Here is a 14,010-nt window from a genome sequence, read left to right on the forward strand (position 1 = left end):
AATTACACCCTCAGATTCCATAATTTTTTTCTCCTCATTTTTAAAAAAGTTTAATTTTGTTTTTAACTATGTGTCTGTGTATGGGTGTGTGCACATGAGTTCAGGTGGCTGGGGAGGTGAGAAGAGTAGTGGGACCCCTGGGAACTGGGAGGTATGGGTAATCATGATTCACTTGGTGTGGGTGCTAGGAGTCAAATTCGGGTCCCCTGGAAGAACAGCAAGTGTTCCTAACCACTGAGCTGTTTCTCTGGGGCCCGGAGCCGCCTTCTTGGTGTCAGTACGTTTTTGTGTAAACCTTTGAAGCCGACATAGCCTGATGGTAGTTGCTTAGCAGGCATGGAGAGAAGGTAGGTTCCCACGAGATATCAAAATTATGATACCTTCGGATTTTCTTGGATTCATTCCTTCGCCTCTCTTCTTCCTATGCCAGTCTCTGTGTCTCTTTTCATTAAGACTCTTGTCTAAGACTGCTGCTGGTGTGTGACCTTGTGTGCCCTGGCCACAATGGCAGGAGACACTAGGAACCTTAATGGCGATCTGACAGTCACCTGTTGAATGTAGCCATAACAAAGGAGGATGAGGCTTGACTCTGTGCTTTTGTGGTTTTCTAGTCAGATATCCTGATTGGATTTTAGAATGTCTATGGCAGTTGGACCATGTAAAATGCCCTGGACTGAAAAGCCTTATTGTGGGAGTTTGTAACAGACTGCCAGTAGAAAGGAAACAGATGTTGCCCCAAAAGGCAGGCCCTGACCTTTTTTTCCTATTCTTTTCCTCTGACACTTGTCCCCCTTGTGGACAGGTCTTCCTTCGAGAATCCTTGGAGCAGAAACTGGAAAAGAGGCGGGAAGAGGAGATTGACCGTGCGGCCATGGTGATCCGAGCTCACATCTTAGGCTACTTGGCACGGTAAGAAGCACACCTGGGGAGGGACACGAAGCTCTAGGAGGGCTGTGACCCCCAGTAGGGTGGTTTGTGGGAATGCAGAGGTCCCCAAGGTCAGATCTCTGTAAGTGACCCCAGCAGTTGCCCTGTAAGCCTCACCTGGACAGAATGTCCACTTAGCAGTTACACGAGACACTTAGGCTGCTGCATGGGCTCCACCAAAGCCTCTGGGGTGCAGCTCTGTCCTGTGACGTTGCTACCTGAGTGTATCTCTTGTCTTAAACACTGGGGCTCATGAGGATTTCAGGTTCTGGAGTTTTTCATATTGGAATCTCTTATCTGCCTGGCCTCTCCTGATTGGCAGTCAGAAATTCAAAAGTACCCCAAGATCTGAATTTTTTTCTGTACTGAACATTGATTTCTCCTACCCCAGTACTTGTTCATACATCCTATATCCTACACATAAGTTCTACCTCCTACCTGCATCCCTAGCCCAGGAATCTGAATGAAGATCTACTTCATTTTATATTTATGAGTGTTTTGTCTTATGTATCTACTTCCTATTACCGTGTGTGTGTGTGTGTGTGTGTGTGTGTGTGTACGCGTGTTTGATAGCTATGTGGGTGCTAGGAATTGAACCCTGGTCCTCTGGAAGAGGAACCTATGCCCTTAACTGCTGAGCCATTCCCTCTAGACTCTGAACATTTGTAAGCATCATCTCAGCATTCAAGAAATTGCAGATTTGAGGTTTGGGGATGAAGGATCCACAGCCCATATCACTGTCTAGAGACCCATTCCCTAGCTGCTTAAAAAATGATACCGCATCTTTCGTGGTTGCTTGTGATAAAAATCTCACTATGTAGCTAGGCCTGGCCGGCTTGGAACTCACAGTGTAGGTCAAGTTGGTCTCAAACTCAGAGACCTCTGCCTGTGCCTCCCAGGTGCTGAGACTAAAGAAATGTGCTACCAACTCGGACTCGTGGTCAGTTGGTTGGCTGTACTCTGCAGACCACGTAAAATGCCAGGCATTCCATTCTCCTGAAACATGGGGCTGTCCTGCTGCCCCATGTGTTTTGCTTCCTTGGCGTTTGTATGAACATATCAGGTCCTCTTTGGCTGCGTTTATCCAGCTTATGCCACACTGGGTAAACACTAAATTAGTATTAGTAATTAGTAAATTACTTTTTATTTAGCCAGGATAATGATTGCATTCTGACTTTCTTTTGTTTGGTATTATTCTTTTGTTTAGGCCCAAGTCTCCTCCTCTGCCAGTCTCCATAATAAGAGACCGGGTCCAAGTCTGGATCCTCTCCTTTTTGTCTTAATTGTTGGGTCCTCTTCTTTTGTCTTATAGTCCTGTTGTAAGCTCATTTGACTGGCTCACAGCCTCAATGCCTTGCTGGCCGCTCTCTCTTGCAGAAAGCAATATAGAAAGGTCCTCTGTGGTGTGGTGACCATACAGAAGAATTACAGAGCTTTCCTTGCGAGGAAGAAATTTTTGCACCTGAAAAAGGCAGCCATCGTGTTCCAGAAGCAACTGCGAGGACAGCTGGCACGCAGGGTTTACAGGCAGCTGTTGGCTGAGAAACGGGAGCTGGAGGAAAAGAAGAGGCGGGAGGAAGAGAAGAAGAGAGAGGAAGAGGAAAGGTATGTGCTCTGCCGGCTGAAACAGAACGGTTCACTGGGAGGGTTATCCTTGTTGGCCCGTTAGGGATTCCCAGGGGACCGGGAGAGCTCTCCGCTGACCCTGAAGCTTACAAATCTGAGCAGGCTGACTGACCTGTGTACGTGCCTGCGTACGTAACGTGCCTGCGTGCACGTGGAGGGCAGGGGTTGAGTCAGACGCCTTATTGTTCTGGACAAGTGACTGAGCAGCAGGCTCCACGGTGCCACCTGCTTCTGCTCCTCCAGCCTTGGAATTACAGGTGTGTGCTGCTGCAGATCACACCACGTGGATGCAGAGGGTCTGAACTCAGGGCTCCTGCTCAGAAAGCAAGCTCGTTACAGACCGAGACATCTCCCCAACCCGCTTCTTCCTTTTTAACTGGCAAAGATCTTCTCCGGGTTGCGTACATAGCTCAGCGATAGAGTGTTTGCCTCGGACAGACGAGCCCCCCAGCACTGCCGAAGGAGGAGAGCTGGTGAAGATTGGTGTCAAGGTTGTTGATTTTCACCAGCTGCTTTTCTTTCCCTTTCTTAGAGAAAGAGAGCGAGCGCAAAGAGAAGCTGACCTCCTCCGTGCCCATCAGGTGAGGAGCGCAGCGATTTCTGGGGCTTTATGTACTACCTTCCTGCTTCAGACTTGGACACTGGGTCTGAAGATTCACAATGGAAATAAAGTAGGAGATAGTGGGAACACAGGCTGAGGGGATGTTTCGGGGGCACTCTCTTTCCCAGCACAGTGGCATGGAGCGTAGAGAAAGTCTTGGGCTTTCAGTGTGAATCGAAGTATGGTTTCTCTGTGGCAGAGCAACACCATGTTAGTGTCTTAGAGACGCCTTCACATTCTGTTGCCATTTCCATGGGTGGCCACCTCACGCCGTGGTCCGTCCTTGATATTCATTTCAGGTGTCTGACTCCCACTGTCCTCTTTTTATAAGGACGCCATTCAGATTGGATGCAGGCTCCAGTCATCGGGCCCCACCTCATTTTAACTTAGTCACCCGATTAAAAGCCCCTTGTCCAACCGTAGTAGTTATTCTGAGGCGCTGGGGTTAGGGTTTCAGCTTGTCGTTTGGGTGGGGCCACAGTTCAGTGTGTAGAACAGGAAGAAGGTGCTTGTTCTAAAACCCACCTTGCCCCTGGTCCAGGAGGCAGAGACAAGGAGGCAGCAAGAACTGGAAGCCTTGCAGAAGAGCCAGAGGGAAGCGGACTTGACCAGGGAGCTGGAAAAGCAAAGGGAGAACAAGCAGGTGGAGGAGATCCTCCGCCTGGAGAAGGAAATCGAGGATCTGCAGCGCATGAAGGAGCGGCAGGAGCTGTCGTTGACCGAGGCCTCCCTGCAGAAGCTGCAGCAGCTGCGGGATGAGGAGTTGCGCAGGCTGGAGGATGAGGCCTGCCGCGCCGCCCAGGAGTTCTTGGAGTCGCTCAACTTCGACGAGATCGACGAGTGCGTCCGCAACATCGAGCGCTCCCTGTCGGTAGGGAGCGAGATTTCGGGCGAAGAGCTCAGTGAGCTTGCCGAGAGTGCCAGCGGAGAGAAGCCAAACTTCAACTTCAGCCAGCCCTACCCCGCGGAGGAGGAGGTGGACGAGGGCTTCGAGGCGGATGACGACGCCTTCAAGGACTCGCCCAACCCCAGCGAGCACGGCCACTCCGACCAGCGAACGAGTGGCATCCGGACGAGCGACGACTCATCCGAGGAGGACCCTTACATGAACTACACGGTGGTGCCCACCAGCCCCAGTGCCGACAGTACGGTGCTTCTTGCTGCGTCCATGCAGGACTCCGCTAGCCTGCACAACTCCTCGAGTGGGGAGTCCACCTACTGCATGCCGCAGAACAACGGCGACCTGCCCTCCCCCGACGGCGACTATGACTATGACCAGGACGATTACGAGGATGGCGCCATCACGTCAGGCAGCAGCGTGACTTTCTCCAACTCCTATGGAAGCCAGTGGTCCCCCGACTACAGGTATTCCGTGGGAACCTACAACAGTTCCGGAGCGTACCGGTTCAGCTCAGAAGGGGCGCAGTCCTCCGTGAGTATCTGCCATCTTGTCCCTAAAGGTGGGAGAGTGGGGGTGGGGGTGGGAGGGCTCTCATTGGCCTAGACCTCACCCAGGAGTCTATAGTGGGCTATGCTGGCCAGTGACCCAGGAGATCCACCTACCTCTCTTCCCTAGTGCTAGGGTTATAAGCAGGTCTAAACAACTCAAGCTGTTTTTACAAAGACTTTGAGAATCCACTCAGGTAGTGTACGTACTTCACTAGCAGAGCCGTCTGCCAAGCCATAAACTCCTGACTGGTTGGAGATGAGATCAGGCACATTCAGAATGGTGTAGTCATAGATAGACCAGAACTGGCATCTTAAAAATGAGGCTCAGCATGGCTTTTCTGCAGACCCTGAGGAAGCTGGCCCACTCACTCTCCTGGGGTGTATTGAAGTACAGTCCAAGCCACTCAATGTATTTCTTTTAATAAGGAGGGAATCTATATAGTTTAAATGTGTTCTTTTTTTTTTTTTCTTACGTTTGGCTTTTTCTCTTATGTATTAAATGTTGTCTTTAGTTCCTCAGATTTGACCAATATTTTTGGCATAGCAACTTAAGGGTTTCTTTAACTTTGTTTGTTTGTTTGTTTGTTTCAAGACAGAGTTTCTCTGTGTAGCTCTGGCTGTCCTGGAACTCACTCTGTAGACTAGGCTGGCCTCGAACTCAGAAATCCACCTGCCTCTGCCTCCCAAGTGCTGGGATTGATTAAAGGCGTGCACCACCACTGCCTGGCTGAGTTTCTTTAACTCTTGTGTGGCTTGATTAAAATGAGACCCTTAAACATCCTCTTTAGCGTGGAGTCTCTGGGTTAGAGTCAGCTTATAGTGTAAGTGTTGGGTCAGCTCACTGGCAGATGCTGTGTCTGAGTTCTCTGTTACATTCTGAATTCCCTGGACGGCCACAGTAGCAGTGTCGTCGAGTCAGGAGCGCTCCTCCTCCGTTGTGTGGCGCTGAAGATGGTTAGCCCATGCCGGGTGTTTTCCTTACCCGACTCCCGTCCTCTGCTTACCTCTGCCTCTCCTCCTCTGTCTCCTCATCCAGTTTGAAGACAGCGAGGAGGACTTCGACTCCAGGTTTGATACAGATGATGAACTTTCCTACCGGCGAGACTCTGTGTATAGCTGCGTCACACTGCCCTATTTCCACAGTTTTCTGTACATGAAAGGTACAGCCTTCAACTCTCTATAGCCCTGGGGGTGGGGGGGGGTGGGGTGGGGGAGGATACAGCCTTCAACTCTCCACAACCCTGGTGGGGGTAAAGCTATGGAAAGTCCCCTCACCTCAGTGAGAAGCCATTTAGCTACATGAAGAACATTGGTTGATGCAATGTGGCTGTTACTGCCCTGACGAATGTAACTTGACTCCCTTGCTAGGGCGTAGGAGATGGGTAAGGTGAAGAATTTGTAAACATGCAGCGTCTATTTTTGGTCACACTCTTCACCTGGCATCTCCTTCTCACTCACATATACATACGTGCAAGCAAGTGTCAATTCAATCACTGCTGGAAGTCACTGGGACCCATACTAATAAACCCCCCATACCCTCCAACACACACACACACACACACACACACACACACACACACAACCTCAAAAGATGTGATGAACCCCATGGAGACACAGCCTGTGAGACTACTCATCACACCTACTTTTTGATGAGATTTTTTGGCATCAATTCTAGTTGCTAGTCAACATCAAAAATGCTGCACTTAAATATTAAACATTAAACACCTCCAGGCACCTGCCATTTAGGAATTGATTTCATTACAGACGCGTGCTTGTGCTTAGATGTTTTGGTGCTGGGGCCTCTGTCAGGGTCTGGCATAATGGGAAACTGTAATCGTCACCAGGATTTGCTGGCAGATTCACATAGATGGATAGAGAGGGAACCCGGTTTTTCTCAGAGGATCGGAGGATCCAAGGCTTGGGGAGGGGAAGGTCCGGAGCGTGGAGACAGGGCAAGATAAAGGAAACACTCGCCAGTTCATGCCCGCCTTGCATCTGCAAGCCTGTTCTCTTCCTCATTTCTCCATCAGCAAGTATTTTGTTATTTCTAGCTCTTCTCTTAACTTTCCCACCAGCACATGCTTGTGTCTCTGTCTCTGTGTGTGTGTATGTCTCTCTGTCTGTCTGCCTGCTTGCCTGCCTGTCACTGCTTGGAAATGCAAATCTGGGGAATTCTTAGCACTCAGCAATACATCTGAGAAAGCAGGGAAGTCTCAAGAACTTGGTTGCCCACAGAAGACCTGAACAAGCAATAGACACAGAAGGGGGACGTCTCATGGGGACCCAATCCTATACAAAGAGCTATAAGAGACTAATGAATGCCGAGAGCCGAAAACATTTTCTCCAGGGAAGAGCCTCCCTGTTGCTTATCCAATACCAAGTGGTCATCCTCAAATCGTACACATACATGTTCTGAGCAGTTCCCATAAGCTACCGAGGGGGCCGCTGCAGCGGCTGTTGTTGACGCATTTCACGAAGATTTATCACCTAAAGTTAATAGGACAACAGGACAAGCTCGTGCTACAGTTTTCCTCTGGGCCCATCTTCAAAGGTGAAGATGAAAGTCCCAAATCAAAACTATGCTAATGTTTCATTGTGAGAGTCCTTGGCAAACCTGCTGTGGAGAAACTGCCCTGTCTTGGCTTCAGCACACAAGGTCTCAGCCAGTTGAGTGGAGACGGTTGGAATGTCTAAGGAGGGAAGAGAGCATCAGGGTATTTTAAGGAGGGGATGGGCTGTCTCTGCGTCCATTCATGCCAGGAAAAGGTCCGTTGGATTTGCTTTCTGATCTGTAAAAGGAATGCGCTGTCATTTGGGGTTTAAGTCTCCATGTTTAGGTATCCCTTGCTTTTGTTACCGTTTGATCAAAAGAAAGGAATAGCATGAGCAGTTTTATAGCGAGCTGTAGATTGTGTTCTCCCATGTACTGTTTTATAGAGATTTCTGAGTGAGGGCAGTAGGATGCCTGGCCTATGTCTGCAGAGAGTCTGGTTACCAAGGTCAGGCCATCCTAGAAAAGGTAACACTGTATGCGTTCTCCCATGTTATCTCAGTTAGAAGACATTTTCTGCCCAGTGTGGTGGCATGTGCCTATTGTCCCAGTCCCTCAGAAGGCTGAAGGAGGAGGGCAAGCATGAGGGCAGCCTACGCATCTTGATGATAAGACCCTAGTTCCAAATCAAGTTAAGAAATGGACTGGGGTGGGATGGGTGGCATAGGTTAGGTGGCCTAGGATGCTGCCGTCCTGGGTTTGGTCCTCAGTCCCACATGACAAGCCGGGAGGGAGGCAGGCAGTGGGCTAGCTCTGGATCCACCAGCATCTTCTCAGTTTTGCAGTCTGACCAGGTCACTCCGCACTCCTGCTTGCTTGTTATAGTCTCAGCCTCTTGCCTTGCATCCGTAATCCACGTCAGATGATGATGTCTTCCTATGAAAAGATGTGTTTGCCCAAAACACTGGCCTTCCTCCTGCCCTGGAAGTGAGACCTCATCAGCAATGCTAGCGCGCCTGACAGTGCTTATTCCTGCATCTGTCATATAAGGGACGCACGACCTTTGTCAGTCCACTACTCTGGGGCACTTGGAGGAGACCGTGGGACGGGGCTTGCTCACACCCCCAGTCATTCCTGGGTAGACTGTCAGTCACTGACTACTGCCATGTGGGCTGCTTAAAGGGACTTCTCAGATAACTGAGGAGGAGCCATTTTGTCTGTCGGGGTGGAACAACGTTCTTGGATGATACAGCCGGGCCGGATCATCTTCTGCACACCAAGCAGAAGCCCCAAGCCCCTCCTCCACCGGGCAAGGGTCTGTTGAGTGCGTGTCCGCTGAGGCAAGGCTCAAAATGGCCTGTGGATTTTGTGGCTTGGCTTGATTGACTCTGTAACCCTTTCTCTGCCCTTTCTTGGGGGTGGGGAAACAGGTGGCTTAATGAACTCCTGGAAGCGCCGCTGGTGTGTCCTGAAGGACGAGACCTTCCTGTGGTTCCGCTCCAAGCAGGAAGCCCTCAAGCAAGGCTGGCTGCACAAGAAAGGCGGGGGCTCCTCCACGCTGTCCCGGAGGAACTGGAAGAAGCGCTGGTTTGTCCTTCGCCAGTCGAAGCTGATGTACTTTGAAAACGATAGCGAGGAGAAGCTCAAGGGCACCGTGGAAGTCCGCACCGCCAAGTATGTTATGGCAGCTCGGCTTCTTGACTAAGCTGATGTGTGCACGCGTGTGTGTATATGGGAGCCGACATCAGTGTAGGGTAGCGTTCCTCAGAAGCCGCCTTTTAGAGGCGGTCTGTCCCTGGGGCTCGGGACTTGCCAAATAGGTTAGGCTGCCTGGCCAGTACACCCTAGGGAATCCTCCTACTTCTGTCTCCGCAGTGCTGGACTTGCTGATACGTGCCAACACACTCAGCTGGTTCTTATTTTCCCTTACCAACTAGCAAGGAAAAGAAGAAGCTATGCAAAAGCACATTGATGGTACAGACAAGTACCGACACAGAAATCCCCTGTGGGGTTACAGCAGGCCACCTGGGGGTGTCTTTTATTGGACTTACAGGAGCAATAGTCTGTACTTAGGGGTGTAATATGGGCGGTTCTCTATTTTGATGGACAGATTTTAGTTATGTAACCTTTGCTGTATACCCTTCCCATAATGCATTGGCTTTTAATTATATATAGGCATAAGCTGTTAAATAGGGGGGGCTTGCTAAGTGTTTACTTACAGGGAACGTGGACTCAAAATAATTTCAGTCCCAGTAGTCTCTTTTAAATCCCCTCTCCCTGGCTGTAACTGGAGTATGATGAACTAGAGACTGTTCTCATTTGGTGGTAGGTAAGGGGAGGGGACATTTATTTCAGTGTTTAGAGTAGGTAGGTATGCATGTGGTTCAAGGCAGGCAGGAGTGTCCTGAGTTACCAAGAGGTTGCTAGAGGCATTATAAGGAGAGGGGTATGTGTAGATAGTAGCACAGGTGAGGTCTCAACGCCAAGTGCAGTTGGGTCTGGTCTACGCGCCTCTTCCCGTCACACCCAGATTTTAAAGTAGGTTCTGCAGCTTGGACCTAGGTCCGAGAGCACCTTGCATATCAATTACTTTACAGACTCAACTATCTCACTAGCCCGAGAGTTCTTGGCTGCAGTAGACTGGTAGAGATACTCAGACAGTCTTGACAGTTCACTTTCACTAGGTTGAGTTGTGAAAGAACTGGAAAGCAAGCCTCAGTCTTGGAATAATTCACTTTATTTTCTTACTTATGCATTTATTTATATGCGGTGGCAATTACACGCAGATGTTCCTTCTCACACAGTAGACAGATAGGCCCTTGAACATACACCCACTGGAAATGTAATGCAGCGCCCGCAGAGGAAGTTGTCTTGAACAAAGCCAGGTATAATGCACACCTCTAAACTCAGCTCCTCCGGAAGGCTTAGGTAGGAGAAGTAAAGTTTGAGGCCAGCCTGGGCTACCGGAGAGTTTGGGGGCAGCCTGACCTATATGATGAGAGCCCATCACAACAAACTGGGAAAAGGGAGGGCAGACGTGGAGGGCCGGCCCCTTCGAGTTCTTCCTCGATCTGGCTGCCATACAGCAGTTGAATGGGGAGCTGGTTGCCAGGCGGGTTTTGAGATGAATTGCTAGCTTCTAGCTGTGATGTGCGTCCTAACCCCTCGCCTGCAATTCCCCCACACTGGAAGAACAGAGCTGCAGTTTGGATACCACACAACCTCTCCAGCCAACAGTCCCATCTAGAAGCAAGGCTCTCGACTGTCAAGGGACCACTGTTTTTGTTAAAATTTAATGTTTTTAGAAATTTGCTGGGGCAAGGGTCAGCTGTTTTTCCCAGTTAGCTAGGTACTGGGCATAAAAATCTGATTGTTTAAGAATAACCTGTACCCCATGCTGCTGAGAACCGGGAAACCACAAATATTTGGAAAGTGGCAAAATGAGCTTTGAGAGATGAAATTAGCCCCAGAAGTCACCAACCGGCCTTAACAATGGAAGATTGTTCTCCATGAGCTAGTGTCAGCAACTTAGGAAAATTCCTAATGGGAATGTGGAAAGGAAAAAGAGGCAAAACAAGGCGTTTGTGTATTTGATTTTTGAACCAATAGCAAGGAACAGACAGCAAACTTTGGGGTCTTTCCAGACTGTCCAATGGGGGTTCACTAGGAGCAAGATTAGATTTGAGGGCGTTTGGGTCTGTAGAGTTCCACAGCACGGCTCCCGAATACGCAGACACAGGCTTGTCCCTGGCTATTGCTGACACAGTGTGGGACAGCAGGGGGGTATTACTGTCGACCTAGATATGGCAGTGTACCGGGTCACGTACAAATGTGAGGAACTGCAGTAGCTGCTATTAGTGTCTGAGGCGAGTCCTAGAGCCTCAGACACCAAGGGACAGCATCATGTCCCTTCTTCTTTGCTATTCACACCCCTCCTTAGTCAGGGTTTCTGTTGCTAGAAAACCCAACTTGGGGGGGGGGGGTTTACTTGGTTTATACTTCCAGACCATAGTCCATCATGGAGGAAGGCAGGACAGGAGCTCAGACAGGGCAGGAACCTGGGGCCAGGAGCCGATGCAGAGGCCATGGAGGGCTGCTGCTTACAAGCTTGTTCAGCCTGCTTTTTTATAGAACCCAGGACCACCAGCTAAGGGATGGAACCAACCACCATGGGCTGGGTCTTCCCCCGTTGATCACTGATTGGGAAAATGCCTTACAGCTGGATCTCATGGAGGCATTTTCTCAACAGAGGCTCCTTCCTCTGTGATGACTCTAGCTTGTGTCAGCTTGACACGCAAAACCATTCAGTGCACACAAGAATAGGGGAAAACAAAATTCACGTCCTTACCTTGCTTCAGTGACTCTCCAGCCATGCAGAGCAACCACTGACCTGTTCTGACCAAGTGCATTTTGCTGAAGCAAGTTGCTGGCATCGTTTCTTGTAAATATGTTAGTATGCTCTTAGGGACGCTTTGGGGAACACAATCCATTCTCACCAGATTGAGAGTGTCACCGCCTACCATAGATTCCTGCCATGTTTCCTACAGTTGCCTCATCGGCGCAGCAGAGACTACTCTGTTGGTTTTCTTGCTTATGTAGACTCTTTCTTTTAATCAGAATCCAGTAAGGCCTGTGCCCAGCCTTTTGATGCTGCAGCACAACATTGTCGCAAGGTGCACACTCAAAAGCTGTACAATAAGAGAAAAAGAAAACCAAGAAAACAAAACAAAACAAACAAAAAAACCCCACAAAACCGCACACTCTTTTCAGTACATCTGGGCCACGTTCCCAGCCATCCTGGGCCATGGGGCCCTGCCCGTGGGTTGGACATGTCTGGTTGACGTAAGATCACACATCTTCAGGCTTATAGATTCCCATCACCTCTGTCCTGTCTTTCATGTGCAGCTGGAGTCAAAGACTCTTTCCCGGGTTTCTAGGCATCACTGGTTACGCGCGACTGCTTGGCTGAGCCTGTTCCTTCCCTTCCCAGTATCTCAGTTTAGGAGTCATTCTTTCTGCTGAGTACTTTGAGTCTGCTGTTGTTGGACTCTCCTATTGCCTAAAGTGTTTCTATAAAGAAAACATTTCCTAATGGTTACCGCCCGTGGTTACCCCGAGGTACTCTTTGTATAGTATAGTCAGGCTGAATGCTTGCCTTCCGTTCGTCCTCTGGTTCCAGGAAATCAGTGGATTTCTTTGCATCATCGGGCACTGACCACTGTTTTTGTTTTCCCAAGTATCTTCCTGCACATGTGGGTTTAACAGGGTATTCCAGGCACTGCAGCTCTGCTGGATTCCCACAGTAGCCCCACATCTGGACCGGCAGAATTCGACAGGCCACGTAATCCTCGATCTGTTTCCTGTCCATGCAGCCATCTCTGAGAGCTTGTTTCCTAACATGACGAGATGCCCTCTGCTCTCTTTAGATCGAGGCTCTCTCAACAGAAGGCCTTGGCTTTATTGTTTTAGTCACCATTTGGGGGAAGTCCTGAACTGGAACCCAGCTATACTGGAGCCCCATCAACAGCACCGCCCTCTTCACTTCAGAGAAGCGTATTCGCTCCTTTAGCCCTGCCTTTGTTTCTGAGCATTTCTGGGATTTTGAGGTTCAGAGCTGTGAGGCTGGTCATGGAGTCTGAAGCCTCCTTTAACATACATGGAGGGTCTGAGTTCTTGAGAGGGAAAGAGCCAGTATTCCTGGGGCTCGTTCTTCTGCCTACGAGGACCTGTGCTGGTTGGGTTTTAGCAACTTGACACAAGCCAGGGTCATTTGGGAAGAGGAAACTTCAACTGAGACAAAGCCTTGATTAGACTGGCCTGCAGGCCACTCCAAGTGGGGGCATTTTCTTGATTTATGCTTGATGTAAGAGAGGCTAGACCACTGTGAGGAGTGTGAGCCCTAAGTAGGTGGCCCTGGGTGACATAAGAAAGCAGGCTAACTGTGCCATTTTGAGGAAGCCAGTAACTACCATCCCTCCATGGCCTCTGCTCCAGTTCCTGCCCTGGCTTCTCCCGGTGATGGACTGTGATCTGGACGTGTAACAAATAACTCTTTCCTCCCTGGGTTGCTTTTGGTCCTGGTGTTTATCCCATCAGTGGAGCGCAAACTAGGGTGGCTTCCATCGTGAGACCCACTAGGCTACCCTCTTCTGTGCAGAGGAGGCACCACAGGCTCCGCCTTTTCCCTAGGGTCTTACTGTTGGTGTGCGAGTGCATGTGCCATGGTTCATTCGTGCAAATCAGAGGGCAACTGTGGAGTCGGCTCTCCCCTTCACCTTTACCCTCATCTCTCTGTCCCCTGATCTTACGGGATTTTCACATTACAATCCATCTGTGTTTAGGTTGTTCCTTTAAAACTCGGATTTTTATTTATGTGTATTTGTGTCGGAAGGGGTTGTTCACATATATGTGGGTACTCACAAAGGTCAGAAGAGGGAGGGTCTCAGGTCTTCTTGAAGCTTACACACCTCTCTGAGCTGCCTGACATGGTGCTAGCAATCAAACTCTGCTCCTGGAAAAGCAGCAAGAGCTCTTAACTGCCTGCTGAGCCATGCCTCTGGCCCAGAATACATTGAGCTTTGTTTCAGTGAGTCCAGAAATGTGGTCACACCAATTTACTGTCTCCAGCCTGTTAGAATTGCAGTCATGTTGGTATGCTCTGCTGTGAATAAATTCACTGCTTCGTAGATCAGAGCAGACGGGCTGATCCTCAAGACCATGCTAACATCAGGTGCATTGCCAGCTCTGCTCCCATCCTGCTACACAAACCCTTGTGTTTTACCCTAATTTAGTTAACCTGTCCCAGACACTGAGTCTCTGATATTAATTAGGGAGTGTCTAAAGGAGATCAGGATGACACCAAAGTCTGCCTTGGCTCTGGAGCCTGCAGGAGGCAGTGGTGGGGAAGGTATGCCAG

At 49.6% G+C, this 14,010-nt stretch overlaps 1 protein-coding gene across 7 annotated transcripts in view; it reads left to right on the top strand.

The window, feature by feature from the left end:
• Nucleotides 1-14,010, top strand: part of Myo10 (myosin X) — a 191,124-nt gene that overhangs the window by 154,729 nt on the left and 22,385 nt on the right. For all 7 annotated transcript variants that reach the window (NM_019472.2, XM_030248368.1, NM_001353142.1 and 4 more), the window contains 6 exons: nt 803-909; nt 2,305-2,532; nt 3,086-3,134; nt 3,696-4,586; nt 5,640-5,763; nt 8,525-8,768. In NM_019472.2, coding sequence (NP_062345.2) covers nt 803-909; nt 2,305-2,532; nt 3,086-3,134; nt 3,696-4,586; nt 5,640-5,763; nt 8,525-8,768 — 1,643 coding nt within the window. The remainder of the gene's footprint in view (nt 1-802; nt 910-2,304; nt 2,533-3,085; nt 3,135-3,695; nt 4,587-5,639; nt 5,764-8,524; nt 8,769-14,010) is intronic.

The sequence above is a fragment of the Mus musculus genome, chromosome 15 (assembly GCF_000001635.26).
Source record: "Mus musculus strain C57BL/6J chromosome 15, GRCm38.p6 C57BL/6J".
Taxonomy (NCBI): Eukaryota; Metazoa; Chordata; class Mammalia; order Rodentia; family Muridae; genus Mus; species Mus musculus.